Source organism: Dreissena polymorpha, chromosome 3, assembly GCF_020536995.1.
Source record: "Dreissena polymorpha isolate Duluth1 chromosome 3, UMN_Dpol_1.0, whole genome shotgun sequence".
In the NCBI taxonomy this organism is placed as follows: domain Eukaryota; kingdom Metazoa; phylum Mollusca; class Bivalvia; order Myida; family Dreissenidae; genus Dreissena; species Dreissena polymorpha.
In genome coordinates, this window is record NC_068357.1 from 112,961,368 (window position 1) to 112,980,451 (window position 19,084).

At 35.5% G+C, this 19,084-nt stretch overlaps 1 protein-coding gene across 1 annotated transcript in view; it reads right to left on the reverse strand.

Moving 5' to 3' along the window:
• Nucleotides 1-1,214: 1,214 nt before the first annotated feature.
• Nucleotides 1,215-19,084, reverse strand: part of LOC127871073 (uncharacterized) — a 156,558-nt gene continuing 138,688 nt past the window's right edge. The window contains exons 80-93 of the mRNA XM_052413720.1: nt 18,978-19,054; nt 17,833-17,896; nt 16,741-16,959; nt 15,875-15,977; nt 13,822-13,918; nt 12,795-12,940; nt 12,013-12,131; nt 10,888-11,046; nt 7,621-7,783; nt 6,994-7,178; nt 5,619-5,873; nt 4,719-4,827; nt 3,164-3,317; nt 1,215-2,913 (exon numbers count right to left, since the gene is read on the reverse strand). Coding sequence (XP_052269680.1) covers nt 2,601-2,913; nt 3,164-3,317; nt 4,719-4,827; nt 5,619-5,873; nt 6,994-7,178; nt 7,621-7,783; nt 10,888-11,046; nt 12,013-12,131; nt 12,795-12,940; nt 13,822-13,918; nt 15,875-15,977; nt 16,741-16,959; nt 17,833-17,896; nt 18,978-19,054 — 2,163 coding nt within the window. The 3' untranslated portion in view covers nt 1,215-2,600. The remainder of the gene's footprint in view (nt 2,914-3,163; nt 3,318-4,718; nt 4,828-5,618; nt 5,874-6,993; nt 7,179-7,620; nt 7,784-10,887; nt 11,047-12,012; nt 12,132-12,794; nt 12,941-13,821; nt 13,919-15,874; nt 15,978-16,740; nt 16,960-17,832; nt 17,897-18,977; nt 19,055-19,084) is intronic.

Sequence of the window (19,084 nt, forward strand, 5' to 3'; positions counted from 1 at the left end):
CGTCTCATATAACATAGATTAGAATTATGCTTTTGATTGAGATCTACCCAAATAAAAGTTTAATGTGGATATCTTTTGTTATTGTATAGATATTCTAAGAACACAATTTTATACGAAGAATGTGGTGTACAAGAGTGACTGTTTTCCAAATAAAATGGCATAGAAACAAAATAATTTTTAAATTAACAATTAAATAAACGCTGAAAATGATGAGAATTTGTAAAGTAAGTAACAATGTCATCTCCTTCCCATCAAATGCAGGGCTCCACTGGATCATAAACGCAATTTGACTTTACAAGGAGTCTTGGAACCTGGGTAGAACCAGTACTTGATGTCTTTTAGGCGAAAGCTAAAGATCGCCCCCAACGTGGGGATCAAACATTTGACCTCCCGATCGCTAGGCCGACACCATATCCATTACGCCACGGCGACCATTGAATTAAAAAATAATCGCAAAAGCTGCATAGTTTAAATATCAGCAAGGATTCAGCAAGCACACTTCAAAACAGAATTTGACAAAATATATCAAAAGTTTGATAAAGGAGAATTTAAGAATGTTGTAAAAACCCACACAATGGTATTATTAATTAAAATGTATTCATGACACAAAGTTTGAATGTCAAAGCGACAGTTACAACTTTATCATAATAACGGACATATATTGTTTTGCAAAGTGAAATCTCAAGATTATCACATTAGTGAATATTATGGTCCACATATCTAGTAACATTGTGGAAAAACATGCAATTCAACTTGTTCTGATTGTTGGGATATAGTTAATAGGTGATATTAGTTGTAACACAAGCAACTCGATATTCTTCGGCTTCTGATGGAATGAATAATGATTCATGGCGTAGTGTGAGAATACAATCAACTCAACCTTTGGCTGATGGTGTTGATATGGGAATTACACACTGTTTGGAAGAACATGCAACGCAACTTCCTGCTAATTGTCGGGATAAGGGCATTTAATACAGTGTGGGAAGACATGCAATTTAACATCTTGCCAAGGTGGGGAATGGGTATAACCTGGAGGGTTAAAGAACCTTCAAATCAACTTCCTGCTGATGTTAGGAATAACTTATAAGGGTACCGTGTGGGAGGACATGCAACTCAATCTTCTGCTTTTTTTCAATGGAGCTCACCGTTTAAAAACTATGCCAAGCTATTATTTGATCAACACATTAAATAACACATTAAAAACACAACACACGTTATGGTTGATATTTAATAATTATTTAAGGTTTGGGTTAACAAGAAGGAAGTTTATTGCAAGACAGCAACCGTTGTTGTTTTTTACTGCAATAGCAATAGAAATCTCATTATCAATTATGAGCAATAGTTTTCTATAATATTGTATCAAACGAGTGTAACACTTTTTTAATGCCTACACTTAACAAGTTTTGAGCAATACCAGGTGTATTGCAGATCATTAACACGTTTTGAAGTAAACATTTAAGTTCAATTATATATAAAAAAAATCATCCACTAATTAAACGTTACAATAACAAAAGAAATGTTATTAAATAGCTTAAACAAATGGATATAATGGACAGAAATAACGCATATAGTAATAAAAAAACACAACTTATATTAAGTACAGAGAAAAAACAAAACCAATAACAGAACTTAAACATATTATACCTAAACTAGAACTTAATTAGGAAAGTGGAATATTTAAAGCAAAGATTGAATGAATACAACTATCACAAGAAGTCATTAACCCATTTATGCCTAGCGTCCTGAAAAAAGGACATTGCAAACAGCGTAGACCCAGATGAGACGCCGCATAATGCGGCGTCTCATCTGGGTCTGTTCTCTTTGCTTAAAATAAATTTCTTTATGAAATATTCTAAATATAGAAATAAATAAACTTGACATCCCTAATTTTGGAAATAAATTGATCCAATTTAAAAGGATGGGAGAGTCCACTGGGCATAAATGGGTTAATCTCTATGATTCATGCACATCGGACTTTGATAACCAGGTAAATGTAAGCAAACAATAAATCAATAACAGTTAACATAAGATAACAAACAGAAAAGAAATTTCAGCAAAGACTATAGCATTTTCTAACAGTGACTCTGATTACATTGCTATGTACAATATTTAAATGTATATCATATTTTCAAATATAATCCAAGAAACTTTCATGCTATAAATTTATGTTATAAATGTTTTTCAAAAGAAGTGATCAGTAAATACTTGTCACCCAAAAATTGAGGAGACCAATTATTGGTTAACATGTTAGTGGAAAATGATTATATATGCTTGTGTTATCCAACTGAATTACTTGAAGTACTCGAATTTAGGAACACAGACAGGCGCAGCAGCAGTCTACTTTTAGTCTCTTGCTTTGTTGATTGATTTTAAAACAATTAGAGAAAAAACACTTACGAAAACATCAGGCTCTATCAATTTATGAAGATTTTTTGCTGATATTGACACACTTTCACTTATCAACATTAAATACGGTGTATGATGACACTTCAAAAGCAAAATTATGGAATCATTCTGGTATTTAGTTTTATGAAACATAATGAGGCCTGATATGTAGAAACAACCCAATCTAACATAGGAAAATTTAATGCAGAACAAATTTACGAATAAGTGTTTCTACTGAAGTCCACAAAGTCCTCGCGTTCACCATCATCACGGCGCTGCCTAGGACGTTTCCCATCCTTTTGCTGACCGTTCTGCCGTTCACGTCCGTTTTGCTGTGGGTAAGTTTCTCTCGTAGGGTCGCTGCGCTTGGAGTGGTGGCGCTGTGGTATCTGCTCCACAAAGTAACTATACGCTGGATTGGGCGCGGCAAACATGACTTCCTGGAAGTGGCCGTCTGCACCGCTGTCTGACAGGCTTGGAGACCGTTTTGCCAGTTTCTTTCTTTCCGATGATTTTTTCTTGTGCATTCTGGAATAAATGGGACAAGGGTAACACATAATACCACAATTTGTTAAATTGTTTTTGTTCACTTCTGTATCAATTGCAAATATATTTTAGGTAGAGAAATAAATAACCTTTCTAACACATTAACACATATAACTATCATAAATGGACCCAATAAATTCAACAACAAAATTTTAATTTCTAAATTTCACATTGTAACAATAAAGAACTATTTTAATTTCAAAATTGCACATTGTGAAAGTAATGATCTTACATGTGTCTGAAAACAACAATTGCCACAACAATAACCAGCAGTATGAAGACGAAGGTCGACACTCCGGCAGATAGACCAATCACAAGCGTGTCGTTCATCTCCTGTGCTGCTGCATTCACGGATGATTGGGTAGTTAGCATCGGACAATTTGCAGCTGAAGGGTAAGACACACTAATTCAAAACACATTGCCATAATAGAAACCCACTAACAAATCAAAATTGTCTTGGCAGCTCCGTACTATTTATACAGTGTAACTTCATAGTTCGTAACATTTACGCGTTTTACATGTAATCATATGATTATAAAAGAGAAAACATCAACAAAAAACATAATACTAACAAGGGTGCCAAGTTGTCAGAAAATGTCTGTTTAATGGTTTGAGTTATACTGATGGGAAGGATGTAAATATTTGTTGTACAATTGATTGCATGGAACATAATGGAAACAATAATAGCACAGCAATCAAACCAGATCTTTAATCATGAAAATTTTAATTCAATTATACTCATACAAATGTACAAAATGTCAGCACAATACCTCCATCCAAACTAAAAATATTGAGCCGAAAATGAATTCCATATTAAGCAACAGTGACCTTGACCCATATCCAACATGCCCCTTTGTACCGGTACTACCCAGCTAGGTCTACATTTCAGCAACTAATGCACAAAACGTCAGTGCAATACCTCCATCCAAACATATTTTATTAAGCTGACATATTTTTACAATTTAGTATCAGTGACTTTGACCTTAAAGCCATACACCTTGCCTCTGACTTTGAAATGAAATACATTTTAATATATACATATAGATGCAATTTGAAAGTGTGCAAAATCTGCATTAAATCTATAGCCTAATTAGCAAGTAATTTATTATTTTTCAAACGGTACCGCTTTTAAAACCGAAAGTAGGATTTCTAGACATATACGTCCATTTATTTCAACAAACGCGATTATGTTTCAGTTTTAAAGCGCAAAAAAGACGTATTTCTACCTTGTAACCACAAGATATATTCTAATTGACATAAATAAACTTAAATATATAGCCTAGTTAGCAAGTATTTTGTTATTTTTCAAACGGTACCGCTTTTAAAACCGAAAGTAGGATTTATAGACGTTTACGTCCATTTCGACAAACGCCATTATTTTTAAGTTTTAAGGCGCAAAAAGACGGATTTCTACCTTGTAACCACCAGATATATTCTCATTGCATAGATAAAATATGTTTCTGTTTTATACTTAAATTAACTATTCAAAATAAGGTGTGTGGCTTTAACCTGACCTGCCCAAAACTCAAACACACACCATAGCATTTCATCACCTTGTTTCAGACAACAGTTATTAAGTGGAAACCGTTTTTCTATTTAAACTAACAGTAACCTTGCACTCAGTTCACTGCATCTCTAATAAATGTCGAATGTAAATGAGAAGTATGTATATTAGGGTTGAGCGGGATCAAACTTTTTAGCCCTGACCCCTTAAACCTTTTACCCCTGAGTTTTTTAGCCAGTGTGTTACCACTAGACTAAGGATCTGTTCCAAAAAGCACACTTACAAACGTGGTAGATCATTTGTTGTGTGTAGACATCGCAAATGTAGCAGGGATTGCTAATCTTTGGTTCAAGTGGTTTGTAGCAGACACCATCCACATAGCAGCTTGCCGTCTGTTGAAGAAAGACAATTATACTTTATTTCATATCTTAAGGATACAAGTATTTTTGTTCATTTTCTGAAGTGCGTGAAATTGAATTTTGACACAAAAGAAGACAATATACAGTTTGGGAATTGAAAACATGAATCAAATGCTGTGTTCAATGAATACTTATGCCCCTAAAGGAAGGCTTCACAGTATTGATTAATTCACCCATGTTATAAAGTCCCCAAGTCCAGAAATAAGTCAACTGCAAGGTCAAAGTGAGGTTAGGCAATGTGAGTGTGTTGAGATTGTTCATAGATATCATCTATACAGGTATCAAATGAAGGTACATATCGTGTGTTGAAGTTGTTCATAGATATCATCTATACAGGTATCAAAGGAAGGTAAATATTGAGGTACAAATGTCAAAAATCAAAGCTTTGTTAGAAGAATTATTGACATCAGATAGAACATATCATTTTGAATCAACCACATACGAACATTGGAAAGACCTATGGAGGGCCCAACAAGCCAGACATTATTTTTCTTATGGCATCTGTAGATGCTAGAGACATAAAAAGGAAAATTAACAACAGGATTTGGTAAAATGCACACACATTGTATTTAGCTATCCTATTTATACAGAACACCCCTTTATATTGCACTGTATACAAAGACTGGCTTTTAAGCTTTCCTTTATCTTAAGACTTCTCCTTTAATATATCCTTTATGTACAGACTGACCCTTTCAGCAGTCATGTACCAGTATGTACAGAATCTGTACTACAGATTGCAACTTGTTAAGCTTTCCTGTATTTACCTCTTTCTTGCAAGTTCCGTCTTTAGTGTTGTTTGCATCCAGACGGCAATCAAAGCAGATGGGATTGTGTGCTAAAAATAGCTGCTGGGCACTCTGACTGGTCACCTGACCATTGTTGCTTACGGAAACAAGGACAGCATGCAGTGGGAGACCATCTGCCTGGGACATTGTGCATGTGACCTCCTCAAAACTCAGCCAGGTTGCGCGAACATTGGTTACTTTGCTGTTGGTCTTGTTTACACCCTTTTCGGTGATCTACAGTTAGTAAGGAAAGACAATTATAATAAAAAAAAGTTAATTACTATGCTGGATTATTGTACATTTATTGCCAGTGTGATATTAGATTGTTGAATGGACTCTAGTTAGTATTATAATTTAAAATAAGAAAATGTAATGTAAAATTTTCAGTCTTAACTTACATGCATTATTAGATTATTCTTAAAATATTATTTGTTAAATAATCAGTTTTATTAATTTTCAATCTTAAACAAATAAATTAAATAAATTAAATCAAATATTGGACACCTAAGTTTAGTTTGTGGGGAAAAATCGTATGAGTGAAACTGTTGGATGTTCCGAATAAAGCGTTTGTCAAAATATGGGTTGACTGAAACCACCGGACCAAGAAAATGTAGCATTTACTCAATCAAAGATCAATGGACTGGAACTATCTAAAGATGAACTGACAAAAAGTGAAGTTCAACCCTAACAGGAGACTGTATATGAAGTTTCATCAATTGGAGGTTCTGACGTTAACGAGATCAAACAACCATATCTTATGCAAAGGCTGGCCCTTTAAAACACAATACCATGCTACAAGTGACCATGGTCAATAATTAGTTCACATGTCACACCACTTGATGCGTGAGTGTATCATATTTCACATGTCACACCACTTGATGCGTGAGTGTATCATATTTCACATGTCACACCACTTGATGCGTGAGTGTATCATATTTCACATGTCACACCACTTGATGCGTGAGTGTATCATATTTCACATGTCACACCACTTGATGCGTGAGTGTATCATATTTCACATGTCACACCACTTGATGCGTGAGTGTATCATATTTCACATGTCACACCACTTGATGCGTGAGTGTATCATATTTCACATGTCACACCACTTGATGCGTGAGTGTATCATATTTCACATGTCACACCACTTGATGCGTGAGTGTATCATATTTCACATGTCACACCACTTGATGCGTGAGTGTATCATATTTCACATGTCACACCACTTGATGCGTGAGTGTATCATATTTCACATGTCACACCACTTGATGCGTGAGTGTATCATATTTCACATGTCACACCACTTGATGCGTGAGTGTATCATATTTCACATGTCACACCACTTGATGCGTACCTTCACAGTCTCCAAATGACAGACGGCCCCTTCCACAAATCCAGAGCCCAGCACATTGACGTTAGTGCACTGGTCCTTGATGGTGGAAATGCATTGTGGGTCATCTAGCAGATTCAACCTTGGGGCCGCGTTGATGTCCACAGAGCAGTCGGACCCTGAGAAGCCAGCATCACATGTGCAGGTCACTGCAACAGAAAGGTGTGGGCGCATGAGAACGTAGCAGCTGTTGAGAAATGTGTCAGAAATTAATCTGCAAACTACTAGTTACATTTTAGTTGTAATCCATCCCTCATATTTAAATAGTTTCTACTTAGTTGAAAACGAAAGCACTTAATAAGCTTTAGAATAAAAGTGGTGTAACAATTTAATCACGCTTTGGGAAAACATGGCTTAAACAAGTGTGTAAAGTGCACAGGCTTATCAGGGACACCACTTTCTCTATTAATGGTATTTTTGATTAAAAGGAAGTCTCTACTTAAGGAAAATTCAGTTTAAGCTAAAAGTGTCATCCCCGATAAGCCTGTTCAGACTACACAGAATAATCCGGGAAGACACTTTACACAGTCGCATTTTCCCAGAGCATTTTAAGGTGATGATATAATCATCATAATCCTAAAATCCTCATACAGTTTTGACACTGCCCGTGTCCGGAGCAGGAGTTGGGGCAGGCGACGTCCCGTATCTGGTTGACGACGGAGGAATTGGTCTCCTGTATGGCCACGCTCTGACACTGGTCCATGAAGGCTTCAACAGCGGCCTGGATGAATGGGGTGTTTAGGTCGTCTACATACTGAAATTATCGCAAAGTAGTTTACAATTATCCTCATAAAATGCAGATTTCATCCCATTTGCAGTCTCTTAAAAAATTAAATTTAGTTAAAGATCTAAGAAAATGATGAGCAGCAAACAAAATCCTAAAACCTGAGATACTCAAAGGCTAGTCTGGTTTTATGCTGGTTACATATAGACAGTTTCATTATGCTTCTGAGTGTGAAAGGGTCAAAGAACAACGTACATAGGTACATAGAGCGGCAAAATTATTTCATATAAATACTTTAAACCAGTTTAACATCAAAATGATCTACATTTTTGTATATCAACCATTCCTAGATAGTGACACCTGCCTTAAGGTGGTAAACATATGAAGCTTTAATTATTTTAATGAAAGTGCTGTGTTTTATTTATTGAAAGTATGCATGGTACTGTAGGATATGATACTACAATGATGACTTAAGAGTTGTCTTTAAAGAGACAAACAACACCCCTGTACTCTTTTGTCATAATTATAGCATAAATCCCCATGTGCCTGCACGGCTTTGTCACAATTATAGCAGCAATCCCCATGTACCTGCACTGCTTTTGCACAATTATAGCATCAATTCCCATACTCGTACACTGCTTTGTCACAATTATAGCAGCAAGCCAGAAATCCTCATACTCGTACAATACTTTGGCACAATAATAGCAGCGATCCCCATGCCCCTGCATTGCTTTGTCACAATTATAGCAGCAATCCCCATGTACCTGCACTGCTTTGGCACAATTATAGCAGCAATCCCCATGTACCTGCACTGCTTTGTCACAATTATAGCAGCAATCCCCATACTCGTACACTGCTTTGTCACAATTATAGCAGCAATTCCCATACTCGTACACTTTGATTTTTGTCACAATTATAGCAGCAATTCCCATACTCATACACTGCTTTTTCACAATTATAGCAGCAATCCCCATACTCGTACACTGCTTTGTCACAATTATAGCAGCAATCCCCATACTCGTACACTGCTTTGTCACAATTATAGCAGCAATTCCCATACTCGTACACTGCTTTGTCACAATTATAGCAGCAATTCCCATACTCGTACACTGCTTTGTCACAATTATAGCAGTAATCCCCATACTTGTACACTGCTTTGTCACAATTATAGCAGCAATCCCCATACTCATACACTGCTTTGTCAAAATTATAGCAGCAATCCCCATACTCGTACACTGCTTTGTCACAATTATAGCAGCAATTCCCATACTCGTACACTGCTTTTTCACAATTATAGCAGCAATCCCCATACTCGTACACTGCTTTGTCACAATTATAGCAGCAATTCCCATACTCGTACACTGCTTTGTCACAATTATAGCAGCAATCCCCATACTCATACACTGCTTTGTCACAATTATAGCAGCAATCCCCATACTCGTACACTGCTTTGTCACAATTATAGCAGCAATCCCCATACTCATACACTGCTTTGTCACAATTATAGCAGCAATCCCCATACTCGTACACTGCTTTGTCACAATTATAGCAGCAATTCCCATACTCGTACACTGCTTTGTCACAATTATAGCAATGATGCTCATTCCCCTGCATTGCTTTGACACAATTATAGCAGCGATCCCCATGCCCCTGCACTTGTCACAATTATAGAAGCAATCCCCATATCCCTGCACTGCTTTGTCACAGTTATAACAGCAATCCCCATACTCGTACACTGCTTTGTCACAATTAAAGCAGCAATCCCCATGTCCCTGCACTACTTTGTCACAATTATAGCAGCGATACCCATGCTCCTGCACTGCTGGGTCACAATTGTAGCAGCAATCCCCATGTCTCCAACTTCTTTGTCACAATTATAGCAGCAATCCTCATACTCCAATAATGCTTTGTCACAATTATAGCAGCGATCCCCCTGCCCTTTCACTGCTTTGTCACAAATAAAGCAGCGATCCCCATGCCCCTGCACTGCTTTGTCACAATTATAGCAACAATCCCCATGCCCCTGCACAGCTTTGTCACAATTATAGCAGCAATCCCCATGTCCCTGCACTGCTTTGGCACAATTATAGCAGCAATCCCCATGTATCTGCACTGCTATGTCACAATTAAAGCAGCAAACCCCATGTCCCTGCACTGCTATGTCACAATTATAGTAGCAAACCCCATGTCCCTGCACTGCTTTGTCACAATAAGAGCAGCAATTCCCAAACTCGTACACTGCTTTGTTACAATTATAGCAGCAATCACCATGTCTGGCACTTCTTTGTCACAATTATAGCAGCAATCTCCATACTCCTACACTGCTTTGTCACAATTATAGCAGCAATCACCATGTCTGGCACTTCTTTGTCACAATTATAGCAGCAATCCCCATACTCGTACACTGCTTTGTCACAATAACAGAAGTGATGCCCATCCCCTGCACTGCTTTGTCACAATTACAGCAGCATTCCCCATGCCCCTAGACTGCTTTGTAACAATTACATCAGCGATCTCCATACCCCTGCACTGCTTTATTACAATTATAGCAGCAATCCCCATACCCCTACACTGCTTTGTCACAATTAAGGCAACATCCCATGCCTCTGGACTGCTTTTACAATTAAAGCAGCGATCCCCATGGCTAAGTTCAATTGGCTAAGAAACATATAGGTCAAATGGAACGTAAGGGTCACTTTGAGTGAAAGTCTCCGGCACATCTACACTTCGTGGTGATGACTTTTTATGAGTTTCTATTCAATTGCTTGAAAAATGAGGATGTTTCCACCACAAAATAGGAACACAGTATGCTTCTGCGTAAAAAAAGGCTTAGGTTCAACGGCATATAACTCAAGATCATTTGGATAATTTGGCCAAAAAATGTCTTGAAAATCTAAAACTCATGGCGATGTAGTTTGCTTAACAAAATGAGAACATGTTATGCAGATAATGGCTAAGCTCAGGTGCATATGACACATATGAACTTGTGGCTCACTTTGTATGAAAAAGGTAGCATATACTACAAGTTACATTTTTTAAACTTTGTTTGCAAGGGTATAACAATAATTTATATCCTGACAGTAAGTCTAGATTTTCCATATTCCTTTTTGTAAAATCAATGACACACATCATACCAAGATATCTTCAACGCAGTTTGAGATTTTGGTGTCGATGTCTGCTTGTGGAACAAGGCTGGCGCATGCTGCAGCAAACCCTGCACCGGTCAATGCGTTGTAACATGTTGTATTAGCCTGCTCAAGAGTGATCCCACTGGCCGTGGGGAACGTTTTAGCCTGTTGGAAATATGTTGATATTCATTTTAGAACAAATCCAAATGATTTTCTAACTGTGCAGACAGCACAGACTTATCTTGGACAACATTTTACGCACATGAATGTAGCCCAGTTTACCCACAAGAAGACTCAATTTATTTTGATTTTATTCAATTCTGAGCATTTATGTAACAACAAGACAAAACTGTGCAGCATTGTCTTAAAGGAAGGAATCCTGTAATTATTTTAAGTAATTTCTTTTAATATTTTCTTTGAAGAATTGCCTTCACTGACTTTATATAATCCATAAGGGACGAAATATCCAAAATGCATGGTCTCCTAATGACAAGGCCTGGTAAAGAAAAATATATAACTGTGTTGGAGGTAGATGCTAATTACTGTCCACCTCCAGATATCTCACCTCAACACTGCATGTCTGTAGCACATTGAAATAATAATAACATAGACATTCAAGTTTGGAAAAGGTATATAACTGCATAATATTAATTGCAGAATAATAAAATTATCATATAAACAAAACATAATTTCTTAATAACAATGTTAGACATTAAAATCAGTATTCTGGGGTAGGTTTTATCAATCATTTTTCAAAATTAATATGTGAAACCATAAACATTTGTCGCGAGTTTGAGTAAGTTTACTCTCAAATTCAAAATTTCAGGGGTATGAGACATATTCCGAAAATGTTGAGGAAAAAGGCCTCTAGGGGTACTAATTAGGAAAAATGTGTGTCCACAACCAGTCAAGATGAACATATGTCCATGGTATATCAATAATGTATACTACTGCTGAGAATATAAAACAAACAACTTAGGTAGGTGTATATCATAAAAAAACAATCTATGATGCAAAGCATTTAGGGCATTAACTCCCAAGATTTGAAGCATTTTTAATTTTATTTCATAATTCTTCAGCAAAACCTTTTGCCAGTGCATACGAAATATATAGTATAGAATATATAGATACCTCAATTGGTGGTGCATTCACGTCTATGCCAAGGGCAGCAAATGGGTCCCCCACTGCACGCTTCTTACGATTGGCTTCCACCACCACCACACGTTTGAGAGTGGTTGTTACATCGATACCTACAAACAAACAAGCTTGAGGGTGGTTGTTACATCGATACCTACAAACAAACATATCTGACTGCAGATTGCTGCATTGAAAATAATCAAGAAATCGTTGATTGTCTTGTGTTTTGTATTTAACCATATTTTATATGAAATAAATATCTGTCTTTTTTTAATTACTTTTTGCCATGAACTATCATACACATACTTGTAAAGACATGGTTGCCACCACACAACCCTACAAAATTAATATACGCCAAAGAGCACAAGCAAACATGCTGATAAATATGACAATAAGTTTCATCACTCACTCACTTTTATGCCATTTAGTATCATACATGAAACAAAAGTCCAAAAAAGTCCAATGGCTCTAAAGACAGGCCAAAGCTAAAGACCAAAATACTCGTGTGTTCAAGTTCACATTGTGATTAATAACAATACAGTTTATATAGAGTTTAGTTGCCGCATTAGTGGTTGAGCTTTTCAACTCAAGAAGCGGTAAATCATGATGCACCCCAATCTCTAAATGGTTGGGCATTGAAAGACTTAAAAGGAATATAATAATCCTGATATCAATGTCTATGTTCAAGAAATGCCCAGGTTAGTAGAAGGTTAGTACAAGACAAAACCTGAACCAACCTTTTTTACTGCATAGCAAAGCAATGAAAACTGACCTACCTTTCTGAAATTCGCAGGTCTCCAGTAAATTGACAGCGTTACATGAGCACTGTTGGTTAACGTCGTTATACAAGCAGAAGCTGCCAATACTGGGGAGTCCGGGATTTGCAAGTACACCCTCAAACAGGAAATCATTGACAGGCGACCTGTTTGGTAAAATGTCTCAGTGTATAACGTCGTTATGATACGTATCATCACAGCAATTAGGTTAACTGTTACACATTTTAATTGCATTCAAGTAACGTCGGTAAGGTTGTCTTTGGAATTTGGAAATCACTGACTGCCAACCTTCTAGGCAGAATGTTAAAGTCTATAAAATTATTATCAAGAAACGTATCATTTAAAACAAATGTGTTAACATTGCACATTTTTAAGGCATTCAAGTAGTTGTACTACGTACAATGTCATATGTATAATTATACAAGACATGTTGTAGTAAAATGTCAAAATGTATGTATAATTATACAAGACATGTTCTAGTACAATGTCACTATGTTAAATTATACAAGACATGTTGTACTACAATGTCACTATGTTTAATTTTACAAGACATGTTGGACTACAATGTCACTATGTATAATTATACAAGTCATGTTGGACTACAATTTTAATATGAATAAATAGATAGAAAATGTTGTACTACAAAATCACTATGTATAATTATATAAGACATGTTGTTTTACAATGTCACTATGTATAATTATACAAGACATATTGTTCTACATTTTCACCATGCAGAAGTACGATGTGCTTAGACACTATAAAGTTTTATTTCTTCAACATCTACATTGTACGCCGCTGCAGTCAGACTTGATTATTATGTGACAGTTACATGTAAACAATTCAGATATTCTCTAAATGCTGCACTTTCCATGTTGTTCATTGTTTCACAGTGACAATATGAAGCACATTTGGCTTCGTTCAACTACATATGTGCATCTAGAATATATAGTGGAAGAAAGCAATGCTTACATGACTCTCTATGCCTTGTATGTTATAAGTTCAGGTAATGTGAAGGAACACTTACTGCCAGGCCTTATTAAACTTGTCCACATCTTTATATAAAGTTCCGTCTGGTCCTATCCAATCATTTTTCTCGTTTCCATCATAATTGCCACATAGCCCTACAAACAGTGGAGAAATGAATAAAAGCTACCATAATGTGGCAAACTTTACTTAACTTAGTGTAATTTAATGTCAATACACTGCAATCACGACTATTCAACGTGGAAATGAGCAAAATGATGGTGTTACACAAATAAATGCTTCAGCCCTTTTTTTACCTACTTAAGTTAATACAAAAAAATGTGATTATACGAATTAAAGTTTTTAAGAAAATGAAATCATACCAATAATTTTTATCATCTTATTACAATATAATAGATCTTGCTTTTTTAAATATAAATATTCATTTTGTGCTTTCCGGTGGTTTATAGAGAAATATCCGTGAAATTAAACTGGTATTTCACTGTTTTAATCAGTGAAAAATAACAGTGAAAAATATCGATATTTTTCACTGTTTCATTGTGAAATGACGTCATTTTTTTCAACGAAATGACGTCATAAATCCAGCGAAATTGTCCAGTTTAACTCTTTTACAATGTAAATAAACGTTGAAACAAGCATAAAATAAAAAGGAAATTTGTTGGATTCAATTGAATATCGATTTAAAGTCACTCGTGATCATAAAAAATACATATTTTCACTCGTGGCTGGGCCACTCGTGAAAATATTATTTTATATTATCACTTGTGAAATAAAATCAATATTCCACTGAATCCAACAAATATCCTCTATTTATTTGCATAAATTATATTAATTAATCATCAACTGATATACAAAAATGCAAATAAATTAAGAGCTGAGCAAACATTAGGATAATGGTACCCATAGCAAGGTAGGCGCATTATTTACATGTAGGAAGGTGACTTTACATGTATTTACTTTACTGGTCTTTAAGGATTTTTATCTACTGATTGCTCTTTATGCAAACTTGTAATTAACTGACATTTAAAGAGGAGCTTTCTATGAAATAGTTAGTACACATACCGCTTTTCTAATATGCATATATATCCGATAATCCAATATAATAACAACATTAAAAAAATATATATTCTGGCCATTTATGACAATAAATGTGTTTCAAAATTTCATAAACACAAACAAACGCCATGTTTCAGAAGTGCAAAGTGTACAGTGAAATATGGGACAGCGGTTTAATGGGGCATTGATCAGATTAAATTATAGCAACCAATGGACGAGAGAGTTTAAATTAAGATTTAATGCAATACAATACAAGGCAATGTTTCATTGCATCATACACAATTATGCAAAAAACATGCTCTCTAGGGACTTACTGGAATTTGTGCGAAAATGAAATTAATTTCTGTTAACAATTACTCTGCATTATGATGTAACTAATTACTTATGGTATTTATTTAATTTCTCTTTGCCTGCTATATTTTTCGATTGCATTTGAGCAGAAAATATTTATAAAAATTTCCATTGTCAACAAATAACAATGGAGTGAAACATGTCTCGTAAAACTTGTAAAAGCTGTCAAATATTTAAAAATTCTAAATCACATACATGGTATCAGCAAAATAGCATGAAACACTGATAAACACATGCTAGTTTGCACACCTTTATTTGCATCAAACAACAGATAATCAAACTTAAAATGCCAAATGCCCCAGTAATGGTTAGTCTCTAATCAATTATAAGAGAGCAATTATGCAATCAGCACAATGAGCCCCCGAAATATTTGAATTTTAAGAAAACGCTTAAGACTGTAATGAAAGGTTGAAGACAAAACCAGGAGCCAACACCCACCTGCGTTATATTGGATTCAGCGATAAAACAGAACCTTTTTTTCATACCAACAAGTAGGATAAAAGTTTTCGAATAAAAGACAACTCTCACATTTGACGCCATTTTAATATTGCACACTAGGTTATATAAACTTATAATGGGCACCTGCTTTTGAAAGTTTGGGGTATAAAACTGTGTTTAATACATAGTTAAGTAAGGAACTACTTACTGATCACTAAATGAAGCCATGAGACAAAATACAAACTAACCTTCAGTATTCCCCTTATCAGCTGGGGACGGAGAGACAAATATGTTGATGAATCCACTGTAACTTGTTTTGACATTCACAACTTGACCATATGGCAGGTAGAGCTGTGGAAAAACATTCAAGCAATTTGAGCCTGACTCAGGGAAAACAGGTTTTAATGTGTGTGCGTCTTTATCGCTTAAAGGAAGCCTCTGCTAAGCAAAATCCAGTTAAGGTGGAAAGCTTTGTCCCCTTACCGCACAGGCAAATCCAGGAAGACACTTTACACACATGCATCAAGTCTAACTTTACCAAAGCAAGGCTCATTTATGATTGTGTTATTTATCCCTTTGCATGCTGGGAAATTTGTTGTCTGCTAAAATGTCTTCTGCTGAATTTCTAAAATTAGCATTTTCTTCGATTTTTTTCAAAGAACACTATCAGAATAGCAAACAGTTTGGATCCTGATGAGACGCCACGTTCTGTGGCGTCTCATCTGGATCCAAACTGTTTGCAAAGGCCTTCAAAATTCGGTTCCAGCACTGAAAGGGTTAAGCACTATTTAACTTCCCAATCAATTGAGAGTTCCAATATGAAAGTAATGCATTGCATTGTTTTAAAAGAGTATATAAACAATTAAATTTCCCGGACTTATCCAGCATAAATCAATCAAAAGCACAAATAAAACAACAATATTTTCAACATAAATATGCGACAATATTACTTCAATTGTTCAGATCAATGGTTACTAGTAGCAGGTAAAGGCCTTCAATTGTTCAAATCAATGATTACTAATACCGAATCTAAGGCCTTCAGTTGTTCAGATCAATGCTTACTAGAACCGGGTTAAGGTCTTCAATTGTTCAGATTAATGGTTAAGGCACTCACATTTGTGTCCTTCCCATCATTAAACGTCACTATCCTCAGTCCCTTTGATATCTCCCCGTTGTTCCAGATCTTGGGTTTTCGGTTCTCCACATCCTGTTTGCGATCCCCATCAAAGCACTGATTATGTACGTATGTATCGTCCCCAACTCGTACACTGACTCCACAGTTACAAGAAGGTCCTTTTGTGTTGTCTGTGCATTTCTTGAACATCACACGAACCTGAAATTGTAAACAAAATTAACACACAATTTATCCATGTCTACATGAGAAAGATTGATTTAATATAATTAACCCTTTACTACTTAGATACGTATTTTAATGAATTTGTTGTCATTTAGAAAATCAAATTTAATTTAAGAACTTTTTCACTAGATTCAAGTTGTAAAGGCTTCATTTCCAACCTGTGGATACTGATGATCAGCAAACAGCATAAAACCTGTAAAGGTTGTTCTAGTTGTATGCTGTTTGCACATAGCCATTACTTGGCTTCTGAGTGGGAAAGGGTTAAATATATTGTACAAACACGTCACCTTTGTTCATTTAATTTCTCAAATACTGAACAGGAGAGTCCCACAAGTGTAAATTTTATTATTTTTCAAAAGCATTTAGCTAACACAACTATGTGTAAATTTTTATTTTCTAAGCAGGTCTTAAACATTACATGCCGAAGATTTTTTTTCTTTAGTTCAATATTATACATTGATTTTGTTTTCTTAATACCTTATTCAGCAAAATTAAATGCAATTTCTAGAATAATGATAAATTATGAACCATGTCAGGCAAACATAGGTCTTATATGTTATTAGCTAAGCTCAATTCAAGAGCTACATTTTCTGCTATAAAGTCACACAAGGTTCTGCAATCTCATTAACAGACACCGTAGCATCTAAACAGTTTGTGCAAATGCGCAGGCTAGCTGGTCTGGAGCTTCACTGGCACATATGGCATAAGACCCATTTTCGCATGACCTGGTTAATATAACACATATTAAAAGTCACAGTCTTTTCCTTAGTAAACTTGGTTCGATTCCTATGCCTCAGAACATCAACAATAAATAAAACATAATTTCTCAACAATGGAATGTACAATTACCTCATAGTCCAGATCCGCATTCTTCACCATAGTAAATTCACCTTGCAGGTGATTGTTATAATAACTGAAAAATATATATTTTGTTTGTTACAATAAATGCAAGAAAATCAAGTTTTGCTTTAAGTGAAAAAATATGCAATAAATTTCAACTGGTCTTTGGAGACAGTAACTTCTGCTGAAAAAGTGACTACAAATACCCCTCCAGAGCTCAGGTCAAGGCAAAGAAGCCATGTGTGTGGCTAAGTTCAATTTTCTAACAATTTATGCATAAAAATGACTAAGTCAATGGTCACATAACCGCAGCCAAGTGGATCACTGTGCAAGAAAATTCTGTCATAAACACATATACACATTTAGGGGATGAAATATGTAAAGTTCAAATTCAAGGCATTAGAAATGAAGAAATACTTTGCTCCACAAACTAGCAATATTATATGCATACAAATAACAATGCTTTATTAAGAATCACCAAAAAAAGTGTGGCTAACTGCATGTGAAAATTGTGTCCTGTCAACACTTCGTGGTGATGAGATACTTTCAGTTTTGATTAAATACTGTTGCAAATGTATAAGAAGTTTGCTCTATCTACAAACTAATAAGATTTGATGCATCAAAATGGCCAAGAGCACAAAGAACAGGAACATATGGAATTGCGAATTAATTCAAGTTAAAATTTCGTCTTCTACATCTTCATTTCTTTGTAGATGATATATTTCAAGTTTCGATTCAATAGCTTGAAAAATAAAGAAGTAGTTCATTTCACAAACGTAAAGCAGTTCCTGATCAAGCTCTACATCTCAACTTTGCTTTCCAAAAAATTCTAAGGGGGCCACAATATGACAGCTTCCCTTATGAAAATGTGCAGCCGGTAATTTATAGATAAAGAGCCAATATAATAAACGTTAACCACTGTCTTACTGATATGGCTGGAAAGTGATCGGCATTTAAACAATTAATAAAAGGAATAAAGGGTATAAAATGGCAAAAAATACCTGTCTTATCATGGCATCACCATCTTGTTTGTCCAGTGATTAACTCATCTGAGAAAGGTATTTACTTTCACCTGATTTAGTCAGGGACTAAAGACACATCAATGTGCATATCAAATTGGAAAGGGCTAAAAATGAACATAAACCATCACTTACTTTCCATCAAATGTTTTCAGGTGAGGATCGTTGGTTGTTTGACAGATTGATGAGTCATCAGTATCTATGACCACAACCTGAAAATAGCATCAACACATGGAATTGTT